The sequence below is a fragment of the Aedes aegypti genome, chromosome 3 (genome assembly GCF_002204515.2).
Source record: "Aedes aegypti strain LVP_AGWG chromosome 3, AaegL5.0 Primary Assembly, whole genome shotgun sequence".
Lineage (NCBI taxonomy): Eukaryota > Metazoa > Arthropoda > Insecta > Diptera > Culicidae > Aedes > Aedes aegypti.
In genome coordinates this window covers 369,949,571-369,971,776 of record NC_035109.1, presented here as the reverse complement: position 1 = coordinate 369,971,776, position 22,206 = coordinate 369,949,571, and the positions used below count along the sequence as shown (strand labels likewise).

General features: G+C 36.7%; 1 protein-coding gene across 5 annotated transcripts in view; it reads left to right on the top strand.

Moving 5' to 3' along the window:
• LOC5568453 (insulin-like growth factor 2 mRNA-binding protein 1) overlaps positions 1-22,206 on the top strand; it is a 333,942-nt gene that overhangs the window by 249,611 nt on the left and 62,125 nt on the right. Inside the window, exon 1 of one of the 5 annotated variants that reach the window (XM_021850929.1) lies at positions 14,444-14,530. The exons of 3 other annotated variants lie outside the window; for them this stretch is intronic. In XM_021850929.1, the coding sequence (XP_021706621.1) occupies positions 14,496-14,530 (35 nt within the window). In that variant the 5' untranslated portion in view covers positions 14,444-14,495. Of the gene's footprint in view, positions 1-14,443; positions 14,531-14,571; positions 14,592-22,206 lie in introns of those variants that run through there. One more of the 5 variants, XM_021850931.1, reaches the window with a different exon arrangement.

Below are 22,206 nucleotides of genomic sequence, written 5' to 3'. Positions count from 1 at the left end.
AGAATTTTGGAAGCGGGGGCCATGACTGGTCCTGACTGGATATATTCGTGGGGAGAAACTTGACCCTTTGCTGCAGGAATTTCATTAACAACTCTTTGGTAACGCAGAAATTTTCCGAGGAAAATTCTGCCAAAAGTGAACTTTTTCAAAACAACTCTTATTGATTGGAATATTTATCAACAACTCTTTGTTAAGTAAAATCATCCTAAACAACTCTTTACTCCATCGCCAAACCAAACCATTTCATTGAATTCATCAAGTACAAGAATATGAATGGTAAGGAGAGGCAGATGGTGTATATTTCGCTGGCGTTAGTTTCCAACAGGTCGCCGGTTGGCGCTGACTACTAATCCGTCCACTGAATGTTTTTCAGTTGTTGCTTTCGCTTCGTTGCTCTCTGGTTCCGTTCGCTACTCGCACACTGCTGTGGCTTTCACGCGCTCTTCTTTGCTGCTCCGCTGCTTGATCCGTTCGTTATGCCGTTCGATTTGTGAATGAGCTGGGAGCAGAACAACCAGTGGTTTTATTTGCTCGAGCTCCGTTCACCGATGGCGAGTGGTGGGGTTCTCGCTTGGTTGTTTCGCCACCCCGTCGGTACTCGCACGCGATTGGTTATTGCTTGCAAAACAGGTGTGTCTGTGAAGTAGGATGGTCGGTCCTTTGTGATCGGCTTCTTCGAGAAATAGTTCATTTCTTCTGATTTTCTATTTATTTAAATAGTGTTTATAGTCTAATAATATGTGTCAGTGTTGAATCTCGCGAATAAAACAAAAGTTGTTTGTGAATTACTGCGGAAAATCGAATAATCGCAGGATTTATGGGTCATTTTCCACCATCGCCATAGTCGCGCAGCTTCCAAAAATGCAGAATTCTACATAAATGTGTGTTAAATACTACGTTCTTGCCTAAACGCTTGATGGTGAGGTATACTTAAGATTGATGTTTGAATGTAAACTGCAAACTGTAAGTATGTATATATAGACAATTTCCATTCGTGTGCGGGATCTTCTGCATCATACCATGGGCCACGCAGATTTTGCGAAAATCAGGTTTCTCCATAATAGTCGACGGATCAATAAAATAAAAACACACAGCCGTTTTATTTTTTTTTAAAACTGAACGGCTGTGTGATTTCATCATTTTTGTTCTGTCTATTATTACGCAGAGAACAGCTTTAATTTCATTTTTTGTTATTCGCTTCAGATTTACTACCCATTGTGTCTGAAAACATCGCAAATTCATCGCCTTGAATTAATGCGCAACCACAGTATACTTTTACTGCTATCTATTACGTATAAGCTATTTCTCCACATCGACCGTGAACAACAATGTGTTGTTTCTATCAGTTCCACGTTGCCATACAATCATCCCCGAATACATTGTGCACTAGGCAATTGTCTGCATTTCATTTCGATTTATTGACCATCGTCATTAGTCACGTGCTCCTTTGATCAGTGCTTCATCTTCGCGATAATATAATACATATTTTCGCAACGATTTTTATCAAATATTTTCCCATTTGGTAAGTAAAACACCTCAAATAATGATGTCTAATGTAAAAATAGCTCATGATGTTGAATTTATTGTAGTTATCTACTAATTCATCATGGATTCCAACTGCGATACCGATAGTCTGCTTGCTTCAAGTGGGGATGAAGCTATTTCCATGGCTTCCGTGTCGCAAACTACGGTTACTCCTAATAACCCCGAGAAAAACACTATACCAACGGAAAATCTACCATCTACATCAAAAGATACAACCATCACCGATGTGAACAACGTTATGCGTAAAGGGAAACGGGCTGCTACAAGTCCGCAAACCAACAAGGAAAAAAAATCGAAATATCAAGGAAATCTTCGTCTTTTGGTGTGTCGTGAATCTAAAATTGACCAAAACTTCTTGGACTACCTTTTGGGAGAACTGGCCTCGCTTCAAGACCTGATTCCCCCAAATGCAGAACAGGCAAAATTTGTCGGCTTTGGATTTTCCGGTGGTGATCTGTGGATTGAGGCGGTGGATTCGTTTAGCCTGGAGTGGCTGCAATGTTCACTCAATCAACTGAGTTCAGCCACCTTGGATTTTCACTTCACCGTGAAATGTTTTGTGCCTCCTCCTGCACTTCAACGATTTGTGGGAGTGTTTCCTCGGTGTATAAAAGAACATCTCCGCCCTGACGATGTGTTGAAGAACATTGCCCGTCTCAATACTGGGTTGGATACCCGATACTGGAGAGTTTTTTCATTAAATCGAAATCGATCGGATGGTCGTAGATTTCTCGTTATTGGTGTAGACGAGAACTCATTGCGGGTGTTGGAAAAATGCAATTACAAAATTTTCTACCGTTTCACTCAAATCACTCTAAAGATTTCAGAGAATAAGAAAAAGAACTGAAAAATATTGTGCCAACTTTGTTTGCCAGAAATTGAAATGAAATAAATGAATTGCCTAAATAAGTGAATTTTGTGTTTATTCGTTTTTTTTTTTTTTTTTTTTTTTTTTTTTTTTTTTTTTTTTTTTTTTTTTTATATAAGCATTTTTTTTATTTACTCTTTGTTTTATTAATTTACAGATTTTTTTTTTTTTTTTTTTTTTTTTTTTTTTTTTTTTTTTTTTTTTTTTTTTACAAACTCCAAACAACTGTCCGCATTTGACATTAATCGAAATCACCCTTTCGTAGTTACTCTACTACGTCTCAAATCAATCATGATTTGCCTTTCAGCCTTTGTTGCAAGTACAGTTTACTGTCAAAACCACTTTTGTTTATACATTTTCTGCTTATTTGTACAGGACTATCAGTTCTAGTTCTACGCAGTCAATCAAATCAATTTTGTTGATGAGCTTACGGTTCCTCTTCGTCTTGGCGTTTTTGCCCTTATGGGTATTTTTTCCTTTTTCCTTCTCCGCATTTCCTATTCCCTCTCTCCTTCCCTTTCCCAGTCCTTTCAGGTAAGTGATGAGATAGGCTGCATATGGTGATGGCACAAATCTCCCATTTGGAGGGGAACGTGCCGCTTGAGCCGACGTTCTGATACCTGATATGCCGTTCGATTTGTGAATGAGCTGGGAGCAGAACAACCAGTGGTTTTATTTGCTCGAGCTCCGTTCACCGATGGCGAGTGGTGGGGTTCTCGCTTGGTTGTTTCGCCACCCCGTCGGTACTCGCACGCGATTGGTTATTGCTTTCGCGCTATTTTCGTTGATGGTGTGATTCTTTGCTGAGAAAAAAAAACTGCAAACTGATTTTTCATGCAAAATTACCAACTTTGATAAACTATATCTCAGTTATTTATGGACCGATTTGAATGATATTTTCACAGAATATCAGACATAACTTAAATTTTAACATATATTTTTGTGTGATTTTTCCAATCACGTTGAAAAGCAGTAACGGTTTGACTAAAGTGAATTTTTTGACGATTCTTTATAATTGACATAACTAAACATATTGAAGGAGTTTTTGTGTAAGGCTATGAGATTTTAGGATAAAAAGTTTTGAATTTTCCGTCGAAAATTACAGTTTAGTCAAACCGTTATTACTTATAAACTTGTGATTGGAAAAATTATTCAAAAATATATGTTAAAACTCAAGTTACATCTGATGTTCTGTGAAAGTTTCATTCGAAAATATTTCCATAAATAACTGAGATCTAACATACCGAAGTTGGTCATTTTATATGGAAAATCGACAAAGTTGCAAATGCATGTGAATAAGTTGGGGCCTTCCTTAGCCGAGTGGTTAGAGTCCGCGGCTACAAATCAAAGCCATGCTGAAGATGTATGGGTTCGATTCCCGGTCGGTCCAGGATCTTTTCGTAATGGAAATTTTCTTGACTTCCCTGGGCATAGAGTATATTCGTACCTGCCACACTATATACGAATGCAAAAATGGAAACTTTGGCAAAGAAAGCTCTCAGTTAACAACTGTGGAAGTGTCATAAGAACACTAAGCTGAGAAGCAGGCTCTGTCCCAGTGAGGACGTTAATGCCGATAAGAAGAAGAAGAAGAAGAAGAAGAAGAAGATGTGAATAAGTTCTCAGTTTATTCGACAAACCAGCTAAATATTTCATGGGTGCACAACAGCAACAGGGTAGCGGATCACAGGGATTTAGTTGAAATCTGGAAACGTAGCTCAATCTTGAGCGATTTCACAAACCAAATTCTGGATTAACAGCTCAGCAGGCTTCTAGCAGCGAGGTACTTCTCGCTAAGCAAGTTCGGAGGAGCTCTTACCAGCTCGAAAGCGGAAATGGAATGAAACTGAATCCAACGAAGGCAGCATGTTTTATAACCTTGGAATAGCAGATGATGCTCCTCCCTTTTGTGCTCTTCGCTTTCTGATCGACCAATCTGGGAAATGGGTATGTGTTGGGCTTGGAATTACTTGAAAATTGTGGAGAATACTAATACGTGAGAAATTGGTCGAACCTGAATTGTTGGAATGATTGGCATTCCCTAAAGATTCAATACGAGCTATTGATAATCAATAGTTTTCTTTATTATGACGGTAAATTTCTGATCCATGGGTGCCAAAATTATTACAATTGTTCAATGAGAATGTCTTTTCAAAAGCATTCTAAATATGTCGTAATTTTGATACATGGGATAATTTCCCTAATCAAAGTGTTCCCATAAAATATGGAACATAAAAGGCGCTGTTGGAAAAGCCACTCTATTCTAAAATCGTTGTGAAATGTTGAGCACTCACCCTGACGGCACTGCAGCAGCGTCCGCGAGTACAATCTCAAATGGTTGAGTCATAAATTATTCATGATAAATGAAATTTTGTATGAAGCCGTGAAATTGATTTAGGAATATTAGAAGTTATAAATAAAGTCGGAAATATTTCTCTTTTCACTCTTTTCCACTAATTTGATGGCTCTGAAAAGAACCGATGGCTTTGTTAGCTTCGATGTTGTTACGGATAAATAACACTGCTCGGACCAGCAAAACTCAGGGGGCTTCTGGTATTTGCTCCTAACGGGATTGCTTCTTGACCACCAATAATGATTTCATCACGAGTCGAAATTTTGAAGCGCGGGTCTCTCGGCCGATGAAATTTGCGGCGGCGATGACGATGGCTGGGTGAACGCAAACAAGCGGTGAACCACAAATTGAGAATGACTCGCCCGACCGTGTTCACAGTTCGACCGCAAATTCACCTGTTGACTGCTTCTTCTTCTTCTTCTTCTTCTTCTAGGCGGCGGCAGCGGTGATGGCTTTGGCTTCGGACGGCATCTTCTCTCGCTCGTTCGACAGTTTGATTTGAGTGAAGCAAGATAAACGGGGGCGTCCTTCGCTATCGATGTCTGTGCCTGAGAAGCTCGCCCGGTCAGAGCAAGCCGATCTGTCGCCTGCTGAGATGCGAGCCAATCGGAGAGTGAAAAGCAAATGACGTCAAATTTTCTCTAGCCACCCCTATTTATAGATTTGCTTGAAATCAACGTTCTATTTTAAAACAGTTATTAAACTATTTGGACAGCTATGTGGGATTCAGTAAGTAAACGACATGAAGCTTTGATGTCTTATCTTTCGATTGAGGTGCTAATCAAGAAATTTCGTTAAGCCAGCGAAAAGTTATAAACGTTTAAAATATTTCATGCCAGCGTAACGCTCTTGGTTTTGAAATTCCAATTTCACTCCTGTATAGAGAAGAAAGACGTACTTCTACGTCAAAAAAAACAAATGTGTTAAAATGCAGTTTTTCGAAGATTTCTTAAGACATTCCACTTAATTTGCTTCTGGTATTCTTAAGAATCATTTTTTCGTGTCTTTTTATAAAGTTAACTGTTTAGTTTGTTGAAGCATTTTACGAGAAAATCCTGCCCAAACCCAAAAATATGTTTTAAATTCTGGCAGAAATATTTTTGAAGCTTTTCAAGATATTAAGTGCATTCCTGCCATAATCTTCTAAGAATTTGACCTGAAATTAAATTATGGACATTTTCAAGCATTTTTGAAAAACAATCATGAGGAATACAGTCAACTCTATATTACTCGATATTTTGTATAGTAAAAGTTGGTTTTCATGGCTATCTTGATAATCCCCTTGGACCGCAGTTGCATTAGTTTTGTGTTTTGTAACTCGATACCTCTTCAATTCGCGGAAAGGAGCCATTAATATCGAGTTATGGACAGTTGACTGTACATCTTCATTCCTCACGATACATTTAATCACTCCTTAAGCTCGTTTTTTTTTTTTCAATTTCTTGTTATTTCTCTGGGAGATTCTGTCTTGGAGAATTCCACGATTTCTTCCTTCAAATTCCCCCCTCAAAGAAGTTTTTCGGAAATTTCTTCAGAAGTTCCGCTCAATTTGCTTTGGAATCCTTTAAGATCAATTTCATCATATCTTTTTTATAAAGATTCATGAGAAGAACCTTTTAGTGCAACTGTTTAGTCCAACTGAAGGTCCTTTTTTTGCAACTGTTGAAGCATTTTACGAGATCTTCTGCAATCTCAAATATATGATTGAAATTCTATCAGAAACATTTTTGAAGATTTTAAGAGCATACCTGCAAGAATCTTCTAAGAATTCGACTTTTAAGATTTTCAATTATTAACACTCAGGTATTTTTTCTTTGCAAGTATTTTCCAAGAAATTTAATTAGGAATATTTCCAAATATTTCTTCAAGCATAACTATAAACATTCTTCCAAGAATCACTACAGTTTATTTTTGGATACCTCTAGAAGGTTGTTCAGAAATTATTTCTGTCATTCTTCCCAAACATTTGATAAGAATTCTCTAAAGGTGTCCTTTGAGGCATTACATCTATGAAATCGTAAGTTTTTCCTGCAGGAATTTCTTCAGAGGATTCTCGACGACTCTACAAGACGTATTTTAGACTATCATCTAAGATTTTCTCTCGAGTTCTCCCGGGGAACCCTCAAGAAACCGCTCATGAAATCATTGCACAGATTTTAGAAATTTCTCTGAATGTACTTTGAAAATAAATTCAGAGGATATCACCAAATATTTCTTCTTGAATTAAATATAATTTTACTTCAGAATTCACAGTTAGAAACTCCTGATAAATGTTTGTTAGGCTATCGGGAACATTCATGTAGAAATTTCTGATGGAATTTTTCGAAGCATGTCTAAAGGAATCAATTATATCATTCAGAGGCGACTCGTAACCTCACGTTTTATCTGATATACGACACTGAAAACTATCAATTTTGCAAGCTTAGACTTTAAAGCGAACAGTAACCAATAAATCGCATATTTGTTGATGAAATTCAACAACACATGTGAAATTTAACAACACATATCTGGCTAAGTCTGGTTTTAAAACACTTCATGCAAAGTAGTACGATTTTAGTGATGACTAATGACTAATAGATATTGTCCGACAACGTTCAGGCATTCATTATAGAAACTTGTTTTTGCATAAGAATAGCTTTCAGAGGTCGTGTAAAAGCAATATCCATGGTCAATCAATGGAGAAATTTATAGCATTTTTGTTGGAATTTCTAATGAAATTTTTTAAATGATTTCTAGAAAAAAAAATAGTACTCGCTATTGAAGTCCTGGACGAGTTTCTGACAAACTTTTTGGATGTTTTTGATTGGTAATCCTAACCGTATCTGACTTTTCTTTCGGAGGAGTTTTGAAAAGGATCTTTCAGTAGACAGGTCTAATATTTTTTCTGCAACCACAAATTGCTGCAGAAAGTTCACCAGTAATTTATTCAGCCGGTCTGTCAGATATTGGTTCTGATTTTCGCCAGAATTAATTAAGATATTTCGGTCAGAAAATTCATACCAAAGTCGTTTTATAAGTTTTGCTAGATTTTTCTCCCGAACTTCCCTGGATTTTTTTTTCAACATTTTCGGTTAGAAATGTCTAGGGTTCATTCAAATATTACGTAACGCAAAATTTGGCAATTTTAAACCCCCTCCCTCCCCTACGTAACAGCTTTTGTATGGAAAATTTGAAACTTTAGTATGGACCGTAACACTATGTGAGATCTCCTCCCTCCCCCTGTTGCGTTACGTACTATTTGAACGATTCCCTACGGAATATTCACCTGAATTCTTCCAATAAGTTATCCAGGAGTCCCTATCTTTATTGACTGTTTGATTTCCAAATCACGCTACATTTGTCTTTTGAAATACAATTATCTATTTCTTGCTGGTGTTGTTTGAAAAGGTAACCTAGCCTTAAATTTCATTATCATCAATTCTCGAAAATAGTGACATTAAAGACAATTTTTATATTGACTTTTTATTGGAAATAGTGACTTTTTAGTGACCAGGTCGAAAAAAGTGACCAAGTCACTACCCAGACAGCAAAAATGTATGTATAACCAAATCACCTTTTGCGTTATACGATGCTTATATGTGCAATGTTTCACGTATAAGATGTCGCTAAAGCCCTTATACGTATAAAAATAAAGGCGATATACGTGCATATTTTATATGATGAAACATAACATGCAATGGGAGTGTGTAGATTTTCTTGCGAATTAGTCTGTACTCTTATGCGACTTAATTTATGATAACAACATTTATTTGACAGCTGCTACGGATTGATCCGACTAACTTTGTACAAGTATACGGGACGAAATGGAATGTACATATGAACTCTTAAAATAGCGTTTTATGCGGGGAAACTCACCGATAAAACGATTTCATCCACCATGTAGTGCGGGAGTGATGCAATTGGTACAAATAAGCGATTTTATTCGTACACTGCTATGCGACTTCTGGTTGTCTGGGTAAGAAGTGACTTGCTACCAGTTTTGCCATAACGAGTTTAATGTATAGTTTCGAATGAGCATAAAAGTTGTGATTTGCTGTCTAGGATACACAGTGCCGTAGCGTGCGATTGCCCAGATTGGCGCTGAAATGCATGATACAAATGTTAAAATTTTGGAAGAGATATATCTAATAAGGGTGCCACTTTCTAAGTAGTTTCGTTGACATTACTGTGGCAAATTGAAGAGATTCCTGTTTATTTAACAATATATGCTAATGGCATTTCAGAAGATTGCAGATATTAAAACATGAAGATTCCTGTGAGCAGATTTTGAAATTATTTATGATTATACGTTGCACATTAAAAAAACTAATTTTTCAATAAAAAATAAACAGGGTTTTTTTTCATTATTTAAAAATATTTCATAAGCGTAAAAAGATATCCTTCCTTGTGGACGGACCTGGTATAGTGGTTAGAACACACGCCTCACGCCGAGGACCTGGGATTGAATCCCATCCCCGAGATCCTTCGGAAGGGAAGTAAAGCCGTTGGTCCCGAGATGAACTAGCCCAGGGCTAAAAATCTCGTTAGTAAAGATAGATATAAATGCTTCCTTTCCCATGCCTTTTGAACTATCTAACAAGTGAAATTGTATTTCTAATAAATTTGGAAGAAAGATGTTGCGCGAGTCGCGCGTTGCACTTCGTACAACACCCTTGGTTTTGTGAATATCCCAGGATTCTGACCACTTAGAAAGATGACGTCTTCGGCAAAATTGTTCAGTAGCTCAAGGGCTATCGTTATTTTAGCCAAGAAATTCGGGATTTTGTCACTAGGCGGCGCTAGTGAGCATGAAACTTGCGTTTCGCAGATCTCAGGATCCTGACCACTTAGAAAGATGGCGTCTTTGGCAAAGTTGTGCGGTAACTCAAGGACTATCGTTGTTTGAGCTAGTTGATTCAAACTTTTGCCACCAGGTGGCGCTAGTGAGCATAAAACATTTGTTTCACACTTAGAAAGATGGCGTCTTCGGCAGAGTTGTTCAGTAGCTCAAATTCTTTACTCATTTTTATAGTTTGCACTAACGTAAGAACTACACGACATTCACGAGACGCGACGGAGACAAGACATAACACTTAAAACTTTTTGACGATTTGTAAGAACGATAAGTGTTATGTCTTGTCTCCGTCGCGTCTCGTGAATCTCAAATTCTTTCTTTGATTAATCCTTAAAGATCGAGATTTTGTAAAATAATGATAGTCCCTGAGCTACTGAACAACTTTGCTGAATGTGCCTGTCTTAAAAGTCAAGATCCTATAGTATCTGCAAAACAAAAATTTTATGCTCATTAGCGCCACCTGGTGCAAAATATCCTATTTCTTGGCTCAAATAATGATAGCCCTTGAGCTACTGAACTACTTTGCCGAAGACACTATCATTCTAAATGGTCAGGCTCCTGAGATATCTGCAAAAAAAGTTTCATGCTCACTAGCGCCGCCTAGTGGCAAAATTTTGAATCAACTAGCTCGAACAATGATAGTCCTTAACTTAGTAAACAACTTTGCCGAAGACGCCATCCTTCTAAATGGTCAGGATCCTGAAATATCTGCAAAACAAAAGTAAAACTTCCATTCCCACTGGTGCCATTTAGCGGTCAAATTCCGAATTAAATTAGGTACCATAAGATAGCGCTTCACCTCCAGAACAACTTTACTGAAGACCCCAAGTTTCTATATTATCTGGATTTTGAGATACACCAATTTCAAACTGTGGTTTACTCGAACCGAATATTGTGCGGTCATTATTATGCGACTTCCATGTACATTTGTAGATTTTACCGTATTATAAAGGACCATACTTTAAATAAAAACTGTCGAGTATTGTTCTTAAGAAGATTCTTGAGGAATACATTTTGGTTTGGTGTCGATAGATATCTTTGTTGTAAAATGATAGCATATAAATCACTACTGTTGTACAAAGTACAACAGCGCGACAGCCCGAAGGTTAAGAATCTTGAATACGATTCTGATGAAATCTTAGAAGAGAATTCTGGGTGAAAATTTCTCTGTAAAAAGAGTACTGTTGTAATAAATTTTTTACCACAGTTCTTAAATCATCTTCAGTAAAATTCTCACAAAATGTTGGAAAGGATCGCCTCAGGATACTTAGCAGATGCTTTACAGAAATAGAACTATTACACATTCCGTGACAAAGGAAAACTTGTGTATTTTTGCAGTAAAATATTTATTCATGTAAAATATTCTGACACACGGCTAAGAGATAACCTTTTATGTGAGGAAATTTTATTTGAATTATAAGCTTAGTCGGTTTTAAGAACCGTCCATGACGCAAAGAACGAAGCTGACGAAAATACCGTAATCTAGTTACCCAAGTTGTAACACAAAATCCTTGATATATTTATGGATTTCCACATAATACTTGGTGTCATTTTGACAGAATACTGGCAAAAAATATTTCTGACAGAATTCTGAAAGAATCCTATTTAACATTATTGTTGAGTTGTTGGCGTTAAATTCAAATAATTTTCTGACGGAATCCTAAATTAAACTCTTACGAGACCCTTTATGGATAATTTTGAACAGACTGACCATCTGACAGTCACTTGACTTTACGAGAATTATGGAACAAGATAGATCAAGATCAAGATCAAGATTTCTACTGAAAAAATGGACCATTAGGTAGTCTTAGAAATTTTAGGCAACATAAATAATCCAACAATATTAAGAAGAATCTCTTTAGCTCTTTACCTAGAACATTTGCTGAGCCTTCATCATAAGCTTTTTCTTGAGTTCACATTGAAGCCGCTATAGAATTTCAAGTTGAAATTTTCTACACGAAAAAAATAGAGATAAGTTTTGACTTTGACTTTGACTTGGAGGCGCTCTTCACATTAGTTTTTTGGTGTAATAGAATGGTACTTCAGCAAATTTTACCATAAATGGATAAATCGCCAAAATGACCTACTATCAAAGATTGGTGGAATATTATTGGTAGTTTCAAAACCCTTCCTCCAGTAGGATTGTCAAGTCACCAGGATAGTCACACTACCAAACTCGTTGAAAAACAAGGTTTTTTTTAAAACGAAAAATAATATTTAACTTTTCCAGCAAAGTTGGAATAACAACCGCAAAATACAGAAATAACAGGTTTTGTTATCATAAATATATATTTTTTGCTATAAGTGGAAAGACTCCTATTATTAAAGAACTTTGAGCTGTCAGATCGACGATGCCATCGTCATTGTGATCATTATTCGATCTTCATAACTATTCGTTAACATAATTGGGAGCAATTTAATATAAAACAGAACTTGCCATTAATCTATTTCAAATGATAACACCATGGGGATGTGCTCGTGTTTTAATTAGTATTAATTTTTGTTATCACATTTGTTATGTTAATGCCTGCTTATTATGTCCGCCGTTATTGACTTTTAAAATTTCAGCTCTCGATTTGTACACATGGAAAATGGTAAGCTAATCCCAAGCCCAATTCATTAAATCTTTGCGTAACTTCGATTGTTCTGGTCAATCTCGGAGTAGCAACTACGAACTGTACGGTCATGTATGCTTATGCTTATGCAGAAGCATTTTTTTGATATTTACTTTTATAACATCGTATAATAGTAGTTGAAGGATGTACAGAAATTCGATTTCTAATTCATTATTAATAGCAAAAATGTTCGCTTTATAAAATTAATAGTCCTTAAAATGTTACGTTCCATGCAAAAGTTCAGAATAACTATAAAAAACGATGTGGAAGATATCAAAAATGGTCAATTGTCATTGGTGAATAATGCCTTTGACTTCGGTTAGACACCCCCAATGGAAATCCTGTCCACACCCATGCTTATAGTAAGAAGAGTGCACTCCTCAAACACGGCTTCAAGTCGGGGAAGTCAGTCGATCACCACCAACCATGCGTCCTCCACTCACTGGCGGTCCGACCAGTCAACCGACATCCATTAACTTCGCTGGCTCCCTTCCTTCAACTCCAATTGTCCTCAGCGGCGTCTCGCCGCGGAGAGCAGACGACTGCCCCACAAAAACATCAACATATCTTCGCTCTCTTCATGCGAGATCATCTTCGTCGGAGCTCGGTCGGGAGCAGCATCCATCCGCCCGTCTGGGATTCACCTTTAGTAAGTTCAACCTCAGTCGGTCGCTTCAAGCTTGTTTGCTTCGCTGAAAAACTTGATCCCGAACAGCAACATCAGCATCGGAATGTGTGTGCCTCTCGCTTCGTGCGTCGCCGTCGCCGCCACTACCGTCGCTTCAGTCGATCGTGTCTGAGATGTGTATCGGCTTCAGCAGCAGTCTGCGCGAGTCCGCCGAAGACTTTCACATTATGCATCGGGACGACGGACGAAACGCAATGCGCTAAAATCGAGCGAGTGCGGGACGAAACGGAATTCCAGGAAATGCGGTTCGTGAATGCGCCCAACGCGAGTCCCAAGAACGGTCCGCAAGCGGAAAAATACCGAACGTTGGCGTGGCGTCGGATTCTGTCGCGTTCGGTTTGGCAACACTGCCCACGGTGACCACCGTGCTTGTGAGTAAGGGATGCCATGTGATATTTTTCAATTTCTTTCAATTGGATATCCGTTTTTCACATTATTTTTACGATATCTCTATCGAAAATTAAATTGGCATCAAAATTTTCTAAATTGGAACAATTGGAATTGGAAATCTAGAAAAACCTTGTAGAAAACCACGGAAACATCCCAGGGAAGTTTTCAAAAACAATCCCTTCATGAATCCCAGGAAAAATTCATATTAGAATGCTTGTAGGATATTATTTGCTGGATTTCTAGAAAGATTCTAGATCAATGAAGGCAATTTCAGGAGAAATCTTTGTATGAATCACTGAATAATCAAATAATAACTTACAGTAATACCAGAAGGCATAACTAGAAGAAGTTCTTGAGAAATTTACACAGTATTCCTGCAAGAGACTTTGAAGGAAATCTGGTTAGATTTTCCAGATGAAAAAGTACGATAGATTTTTCTGGTGGAATTTGCGAAAAGATTGCGAGATAAAGCTATAATTTCCCAAATTAAGGAATAGTAAAAATTTCAGTAAATTAAATTGTCTTCACAAATTCTACTACTCCGTCTTTCAAATGTCTTCCACTATACTAAAATGTCTTCCAATGGTAGTTATGTCCCCATACCTGGCATCCCTGCTTGCAAGTACTTATTATACTTACGGCGACGCGCTGTTTGTAAACAAAAATGGTACTGATTGGAATCGCCACAGACGAAGGAAGCTGGCCGCTGGTGACGAGAGGTCTCTAATCAAGCAGTCGTTCCGCTTTACTACAGTACGAAGACGAGAATGCGCCGCCCTAATGCACCCGCTCCATTCGTCTTTCGCTTAGAAAAGAAAACAGTCTCCGTCGCTGCTGCGCATACACTACTGGCTTCGTAAAACGTGACGAACTTCGAACCGCCGCGCGCTCTCGATGTTATGGCGTCGTTTAGGTTTTACGATGCACTTTGCTGGGGATGTTCCGCAGCAGTTGTAGCGAGCACTTGGCTTAGGGCAGCCTTGAGATTCAGGTCGCTGGGAGTCGGCAGTTGCTGCTTCAACCCCCACGTTCCCCTATACGTCAATTGCTCGGACGAAGCTGGGTATGTATGTGTGTGTGTGTCTGTTTACTAGTGCGGCTTGATAAGTCAATCCAACTAAGCCGTCTAAATACCTATCCACAGTTTTGTAATACGCCATTTCGGAGTCTAGTCGACTGCACCATGGCCACGACCTACTTTGATGGCGGGAGAAATGTATTACATGAGGAGTGATCGGTGAGAAACTACGACGACAATCGACGAGTGCTTCGATTGGTGTGTTTGTATACGGAATGAGGTATTATAATCCAATCACATTTTTATGTTGCCAAGCCATGGAATATTTTTGCTTACCTTAGTAAAATGATAGTGTAGTTGAGGCAGAAATCTTCATGGAGTACGGTGTTACCTTGCTAAGTGTATTTTGTTAAATAATTAAATTATTTAATTTTGTACATTGTAAATATACACGAAAAGCACAAATTCTCTTAATGTAATTTTTACGCCTGGCACCCTCGATTGCCTCAAAGCATTGTAAATTACCATTCGTGGAATCAACCGAATGAAAAAGCTGAATTCTCTTTGTCTTTTTCGGCAAAATCTTATCGTTGTCATTGATATCCTTATAATTGGAGAGACCTGAATAAGAAGTAACAGAAGCAAGTACTATTATTGGATTCAAGATTACATTTTCTTCTCGAAACAGTTTATCTGTAGTGCTTGCTATCTTCGTCAGGGATGGAATCAGTTTCAAAGTGATATCCAACATGGAGGATAACGGATTTCATCATATTGAAATTGCTATGTTGGAGACTCGCATCAAGGTTCGTGGAAACTACAGTCCTCATGGATTTGGAACTGATAGATTTCTCTCTATTCGTGAACGTATGATATCCTCTGCAGACCTGGATATTCCATGTTTGATTTTCGATCTGTTGAGTCATGCCAATAAAAAGCTGGCAGATGGTAAACGACGTGCCAAATCTGCATACAATGAACAACTTTTTCGACCAACAATCCCAAGCAGTTATGAAACCGGATTAATAATAGTATGCTAGGAAATCAACTGGATTCAACTAAGCAACAGACGCTTGTAGTGAATGACAGTGAGATTACTAAGCCCAGAGGTCTTGGAGATGTGTTCGACACCTTATTTCAATCTTTTGGAGATAGTACTGCCTTAATCCAGACCTTAATTGAATACTATGGACACTTGTAGTAAATCTATATTCATGCAACCTGCCTCAAAAACCGAAGTATCCGATGATAGGTTTCCAGTATCGATGCTTAAGAAATACGGTGATATAGCCTTACTTCTGGAACCTATCCCGATTGTTTGAAAAAGGCGCTCGTTTATCCTATTTTCAAAGGGGGTGAACCAAAAAATCCATGCAACTATCGGCCTATATCTGTTCTTCCCGAAATCAACAAACTGTTAGAGAAGCTTCTTTCAGCGCGTCTTCAAAGCTTCTTGGAAAACACTGCTCTACTCAATCCTAGACCATTCGAATTCAGACATGGATCTTCAACTGAAGTAGCTGTTTAGGGATTAGTCGACGATACGTCGCTTTCGATACGATCAATCATTTGATAATTCTAAAAAACTAGACGCACATGGCATACGTGGCGCTGCTAACGAGCTGTTGTACGCTAAAGATCTGTTGCGAAGTTTTCTGCTGAATCGTCAACAAAAAGTAAGAGTCTCCGGGATTAGCAGTGAGTGCCGTAGCATTTACTGTGGAGTGCTTCAGGGCAGCAATCTTGGACCTCTGCTGTTTCTTGTCTGTATCAACGAAATTGTGATGCTCCAAATTAAAGGCCATCCTAGACGGTTTGCAGATCAAACGATTTGCGTCTGGTAACCATTGGCGTAGCTAGGATTTTTTTCTGGAGGGGGCCTAGCAAATACTTGTTTTACAGAAGTAATGTCGGTCGCAATAATCACGATTTTCACAAATTAGGTAGTTTTTACAGATTTGTATCGATTTCATTCATTTATAACTTTGTCTCATCTCGTGGCATATCAGTGATATTTGTAAATTTCAATCATCGCTACGAAACAGATTCATTTATGTTGTAACCAGTCAAAAATCTTTAAAGAATTCTAGCAAAAAGCTCACAAGGATTGTCTTTTGTGTTTCTCCTTTGATTATTTCAGGAATTAAATCATGTGCTTTGAAGAGTTTCCTCTGAGAATCCCTACGGGAATTTATTCATGAATTATGTTCGCACTTTTCAGTGCTTTTTTCAAGAACTCCTTTTCTAGTTTTCATTGAGTTCGTCCTGGGATTCCCCAAGAGATTCATTCTCAGACTTTTTGATCTCATCAGAAAATTTCTCGAAGAATCTCTATCGAACTGCTTAAAAAATCGTTTGAAGAATTCCGCATTACAAATTCTTTTAATACTTTCTCCTGGAAGGTCCTCTAGGTACACATTACATATAAATTCCGATTGTTAGTTTCTAAGGATTTCTAAGGATTTCTCCAAAATATAGAACAAAAATATATAGGATTCTCACCAAAAATGACTTCACAATCAACAAGCAAAGATTGATTCCACGAATTCTTCAGAGAGTTCACCAACAGTTTTTCCAACTTTGCTTTTGAATTTCTTTCTAAGGTTTCTCTATAGAATTGTTTGAAGAAATCGTAGCAAAATTATCCAGACATCCTGCAAAAATATTAATTGGCTCTTCCAGGTGTTACTTTAAGGATTCCTAGCAATATTCCACAAAAATTTCCTGAGCAATTTAAAAGAATTCAATTTGGAAATTTTATTCATGATTGCTCAGAGAAGCTCTCCGCAAGAAATCTGTATTTTTTCACATATAATTATTTTTTTGATTTATCTAAAATCAAGGTGCAACATCTCTTCCGTGAAAATAATCAAAGAATCCCGAGTAATTTGTACAGAGATTTATTAGAGAATTATATTATTGTTTCTTGTAGATTCTTCTGAAAAATTACCAAAGATTCATCTTAGCATTTTCCAGAGCTTTTTTTCATAAAACCGCACTAACGATTCTTTTGGGATTTTAATTGAACATTTTTTTCACCAGATTCACTAAACACTTGCAATTCATTCTTAATCTTAAAAAAAATCTCCAGAAGTTCCATCAAGTATTCTTTCAGATTCTAGAAATGACTTATTTTTTTGCGAATATAAATCTCAAGAATCTTGAAGACATATAAAAATTTAAACACTCTCCATTTTTTGGGTCTCAAACTACTCCTGGAAAAACTTAATATTTTTTAGGGATTGCTTTATAAATTCCTCTATGAATCACTCCATGTCAGATTTCAAAAGTAACGAAAGGTTTGAAATAACCTTGTTGATAAGTTATTGAATAACTGCAGCTTAAACATACTTCGGAAAATATCACTGAATTCCTGTCGTAAAATTTAAGAATTTCTGAAACATGTTAACAATGTACCTCACAGAAAAGCTTAAGTGGTTCTTGTAGGATTTACTACATAAAATCGTATTTTTTTTCGACGTCTTTTATAATAGAAAATGATCCATGTTGAAACGTATGAAATTTTTTCTGAAAGTATTTGTAACTAGAGTCTTATATAATATTTAGTATGAACTCTGAAGATTCATGATACTATGGTGAACATATTGATGTAGAACCCATTTTTTCCTACCTCTAGAAATTCCAAACAAACTTTTTTGAAGGTTTTATTATCGACTATTTTGTAGTACTGTAGAAGTTTAACGTGAAAATGTAAGATTCTAATTCAACCCTTTCTTTCCCACAGCTTTGTTTGACAATTTAACTATCAAAATGGCGTTTCAAAAAACAAAAAAAATTACAAATAAGCTATATTATTCACATTCACAATAATGTTTTTTATTGTTTTTCAATAGTTAGTTGATTGTTTTCCAATAGTTTGACCCTAAGGTCACTTATTTCGATGTTTGATAAGACAAATGAGCGAATAAATTTGTTCCAATCATTATTGAGCTACTCGTACCAATACGGTTTAGCAACCGTTCGTTGAAAATCGGTGGCACCTGTGCTACCATGGGAAAGAGAGGGTTAAATCTTGGTGAAAACTTCTGCATTACTTTGAAATTTTGTTGAGGAATTCCTGATGGATTTTCAGGAATTAGAAACCATACGCATAAGAATTCTGTAATTTTTCACAATTTGTATAATTAGATTTAGATTCTTTAAAACAATGCTTTTTGGAGTATGGAAAGATTTGTACGAGGTTCCTCATAGCGGTTTGCGAAGGAAGAAGAAACATTAAAATGTTGAAGCAAGTCGACCAATAAGTGGGCAATGGTACAATGAAAGATAATTTATAATATCTTCTCTACAGGTAAATTACAGGATAGTAAAACATTCTCTAATGAATTAACAAATAAAACAAATTTCTCAAGGTCCATCAGAATCTTTTTTATCCTTAAAAGCTATCCTTCCTTGATTTCTGGTTTTCCAGAATTTTGCCAGAAATCTAGAAATTACGCTTTCGTATCGCACAAAAATTCAAACCAAGAACCAATTTCTAACGAAGTGTTTTAAGGAAAATCAATAAAAAATGTCTTTATGAATATCTTAATAAATTTTCTTCTTCCCAGTTATTGCTACAGACTCTTCTACCGCTATGCTTATTTCAAAACAAAATTTTCCTGGAGGTTTTCAACAAATTTCCTCTAAAGATTCGAGGGTAAGAGACATTTTGAAAACATTTTTTTTTACAATTCTTGAATGATCCGGGGATTTGAACCAAAATTTCTAAAAAAGAAAACATAGAAAACTTTTTGACGCAATTTGTGAAATATTTTAGAAATTTTTCTTAACGACTTTTGATGAAATTTGCGGAAGAATTTGTAATAAAATTTTTGGGAAAACTATTTAAAGCAATTCAAAGAAGAATTTCTAATAGAACTTTCAGCGAAATACCTCTGAATTAGATTTAACAGAATTAATGATTTTTTGGAGGAATTGCGAGCGAAAACTTTTTGAAAGATAAAGTAACATTTTTAAGGTAAATCTGGGAACATTTTCCGAAACCAATTTGATAATAAAAACTTGACATAGGAGTGAATGTCCACCAGGATGAATTCGGTTTGAAAGTATGAACAAGTCCAACAATATTATTTGACTTATTTCGAAAAGATTTGCAAAAGTTCTGAAGCCCCCCTTAAATATTCCTTGAGGTATTTGATTAAACTAAAATTTCATAATGCATATCGAAAATCTTTTTGAAAAATTGTGCTACAAATTTGTTGAATATTAATCAAATAATTTTGGAATTAATAATCTTTCTTAAAAAAATATTGTTCAAGCAATAAATTTATTCATGCAAAACTACTTAAAAAATTGAATCAGAATCAAAGAGAGCTATGGTCACTGTAGTGACTAGACCTTTTTAAGTAGCCGAATTCAGACACTTTCACTATAGTCTGCTTCTAACCTCTCATAATCCCTACAGTCACTATGGTCGATTTTGTTACATTTTTTTTACACGCCATGTTAAATTTCTACCATTTATTTGAAGAAAACTTGGCCATGCCGAAATTCCTTGAAAAATTCTTGTTTTTCGACAAGAATTCCCGCTATGTATTGTCTGAGAAATTCCTTTAGTAACTTTGTCTATTTTTTAATTATTTATGAAGTTAAATGGATTTCTTTAGTGGAATCTTATAAGGGTAATCATCATCACCACACACCTCGAGCAGGGTATCCTCCAAAAACATGAGAAATCAGACTGCAGTGCTGCTCTATGCTGAAACAGAACTAATTGGATTGTTCAGAAAAAAAAAATTGGGATCAAACTTCCACTTTTTCATAGCTTTCGGTTATCGCGTAATTCACCAAAGTCAGAACTATCACGCTGATGCAGTAAAAGACAAGCGAGGTTTTCTCGCTATAGTGTTCTACAACATAAAATAACGTAACTACTGAAGAAATTTTTGTCAATAACAGGAGTCATGTACCTAGATTGATTCAGAAGATTTTGCTGCTAGTTAAATTGTTTGTTTGTTTTTTATTTTTTTAATTTTATTATCATCAAAAATTCTGAGGGGGGGGGGCCTGGATGGTTCTGGAGGGGGCCAGGCCCCCCTGGCCCCCCTGTTCCTACGCCAACGCTGGTAACGGCATATCTGGAGAACAATCTACTATCATTAAATCTGCACAAAATAACATTAATGGCCTTTGGAGTTAGAGAGAATCATGCTGCACCCCATCCAACATTGACAGTAAATGGCGTATGGCGTAACGATTGAAGAAGTAGAAGTAGAATCTTCAAAATCTTCAAAAACAATATATCAGAACTAAATGCCTGGAGAACCTTCTTGAAATAGTCATAGGAAACACAAATTTAGGAATTTCTGAAGCAATTTCAGGAGAGAACTCTCAAATAAAATAAAAATAATCGTGAAGACGCATTTTCTGAAATAATTTCTGAAAGATTCCGTAGATATGCTCCAAAAATGTTTTTCAACCGCAAATTAAATTGAGGGGTCCCAACGCAAAGAGGTGTCAGTGACATTTTGGTCGGTTTGAGTTGAAAAATCTACTGTTTGGAAGGTTTTCAACAGTATTTTTAGATGATTTTTTCGTCTAATTTTTATGTAATTTTTATTCATAACATAAATCGTAGAGTATTGGCTTGTTTTAGACCTCAATACAATTTGTATGGAATGAAAAAATGATGATAAAATGTTTCAACGTCGTTTATCTCAAAACTATGTTTTTGTCACTTACACCCCTTTGTGTCTAACACCCTCAAATGTTGTTCATTCAATTATCTCTTAATAACGTCATTATACTCTCGAAAACTTCTCCTAGGAGTACCCCTAAAATCTATTCTAATGTTTCCGTCGATGCTGTCTTTGTTAAGATTTAACGAAGCGCGAGTACTTATTCAAGAGCTCTGGAATCATATACGAACTTCAGGAAATGACGAGAATCTTTATAACACCTGCGTTAAAAGTCTACAAAAACATAAAAAATAGGACGAGAGTCATTGTCCGAATACCCATTAATTAACAGAAATTAGTGTAAACCCGATAAGCATATATATAATCGCAAAAACCTTCGGAGTGTCCTTTTCCAGAAACCTTCAGAAAGTTTTCAAAAATTCTGAGATTGATGCATGAATTGATTGATCCTTTTCGATGAATTTGTAATTTGTACAATTTTCCAATCCGGAATTGTTGGAGTACTACAGGAACTTGAGAATAATTCCGTGCAGCTTTGAGTACTCTGCAACAGAAATATTGATCACTCCCATATTCCCCTCTGAAAACACGACAACTCAAGTAACCACTAGGTCTCTAGTTCGCCTTTTTGCCTTATATGACTATTATACGGCTAATAACGGGCATTTAAGCAGCCCTATATTTGCACGCAGGGTGAATTAAAGTCCTATTTGTTTTCTGGTAATGTCTCTGTAATGTGATTTTAGTATTTTTTTTCTGATAATCACAGCCAAAGAAAATCCGTTTAAATATCTCTGATTTCTTTTGAATTAATGGACCTATACAATCACAAGGGCGTTACGTCTAAACAGGCCCTACGATTATTTTTTAAAATTTGGCCAGATATGCAACTTAGCCATAGAAAACGAATAGTGAGCGCAGATTTGATGGAGATTTTTTTTTATATATAACAACAGTCACGGGGCTCCCCGTGGTCTCAAAAAGCAGTAACCGTTGGCGTCAAAAACACTTCAGCAAAAAGCGCGGAAATGCACGTGTACTGAATTAACTTTCCCGGTAATCTCCCAGTTTCCGAAACAAGAACCAACCCTAGAAATCGGCTGATTCCACCATTCTGCGAACCGACGCCAGCGACTCCGTGAAATCGAAAGCCCACCAGCTCACAATCCAAAGGCCCATTAAAGTCTCACGTTTTACGAAGGTCCACCCGCGAAAGCAGACACCGAAAATATG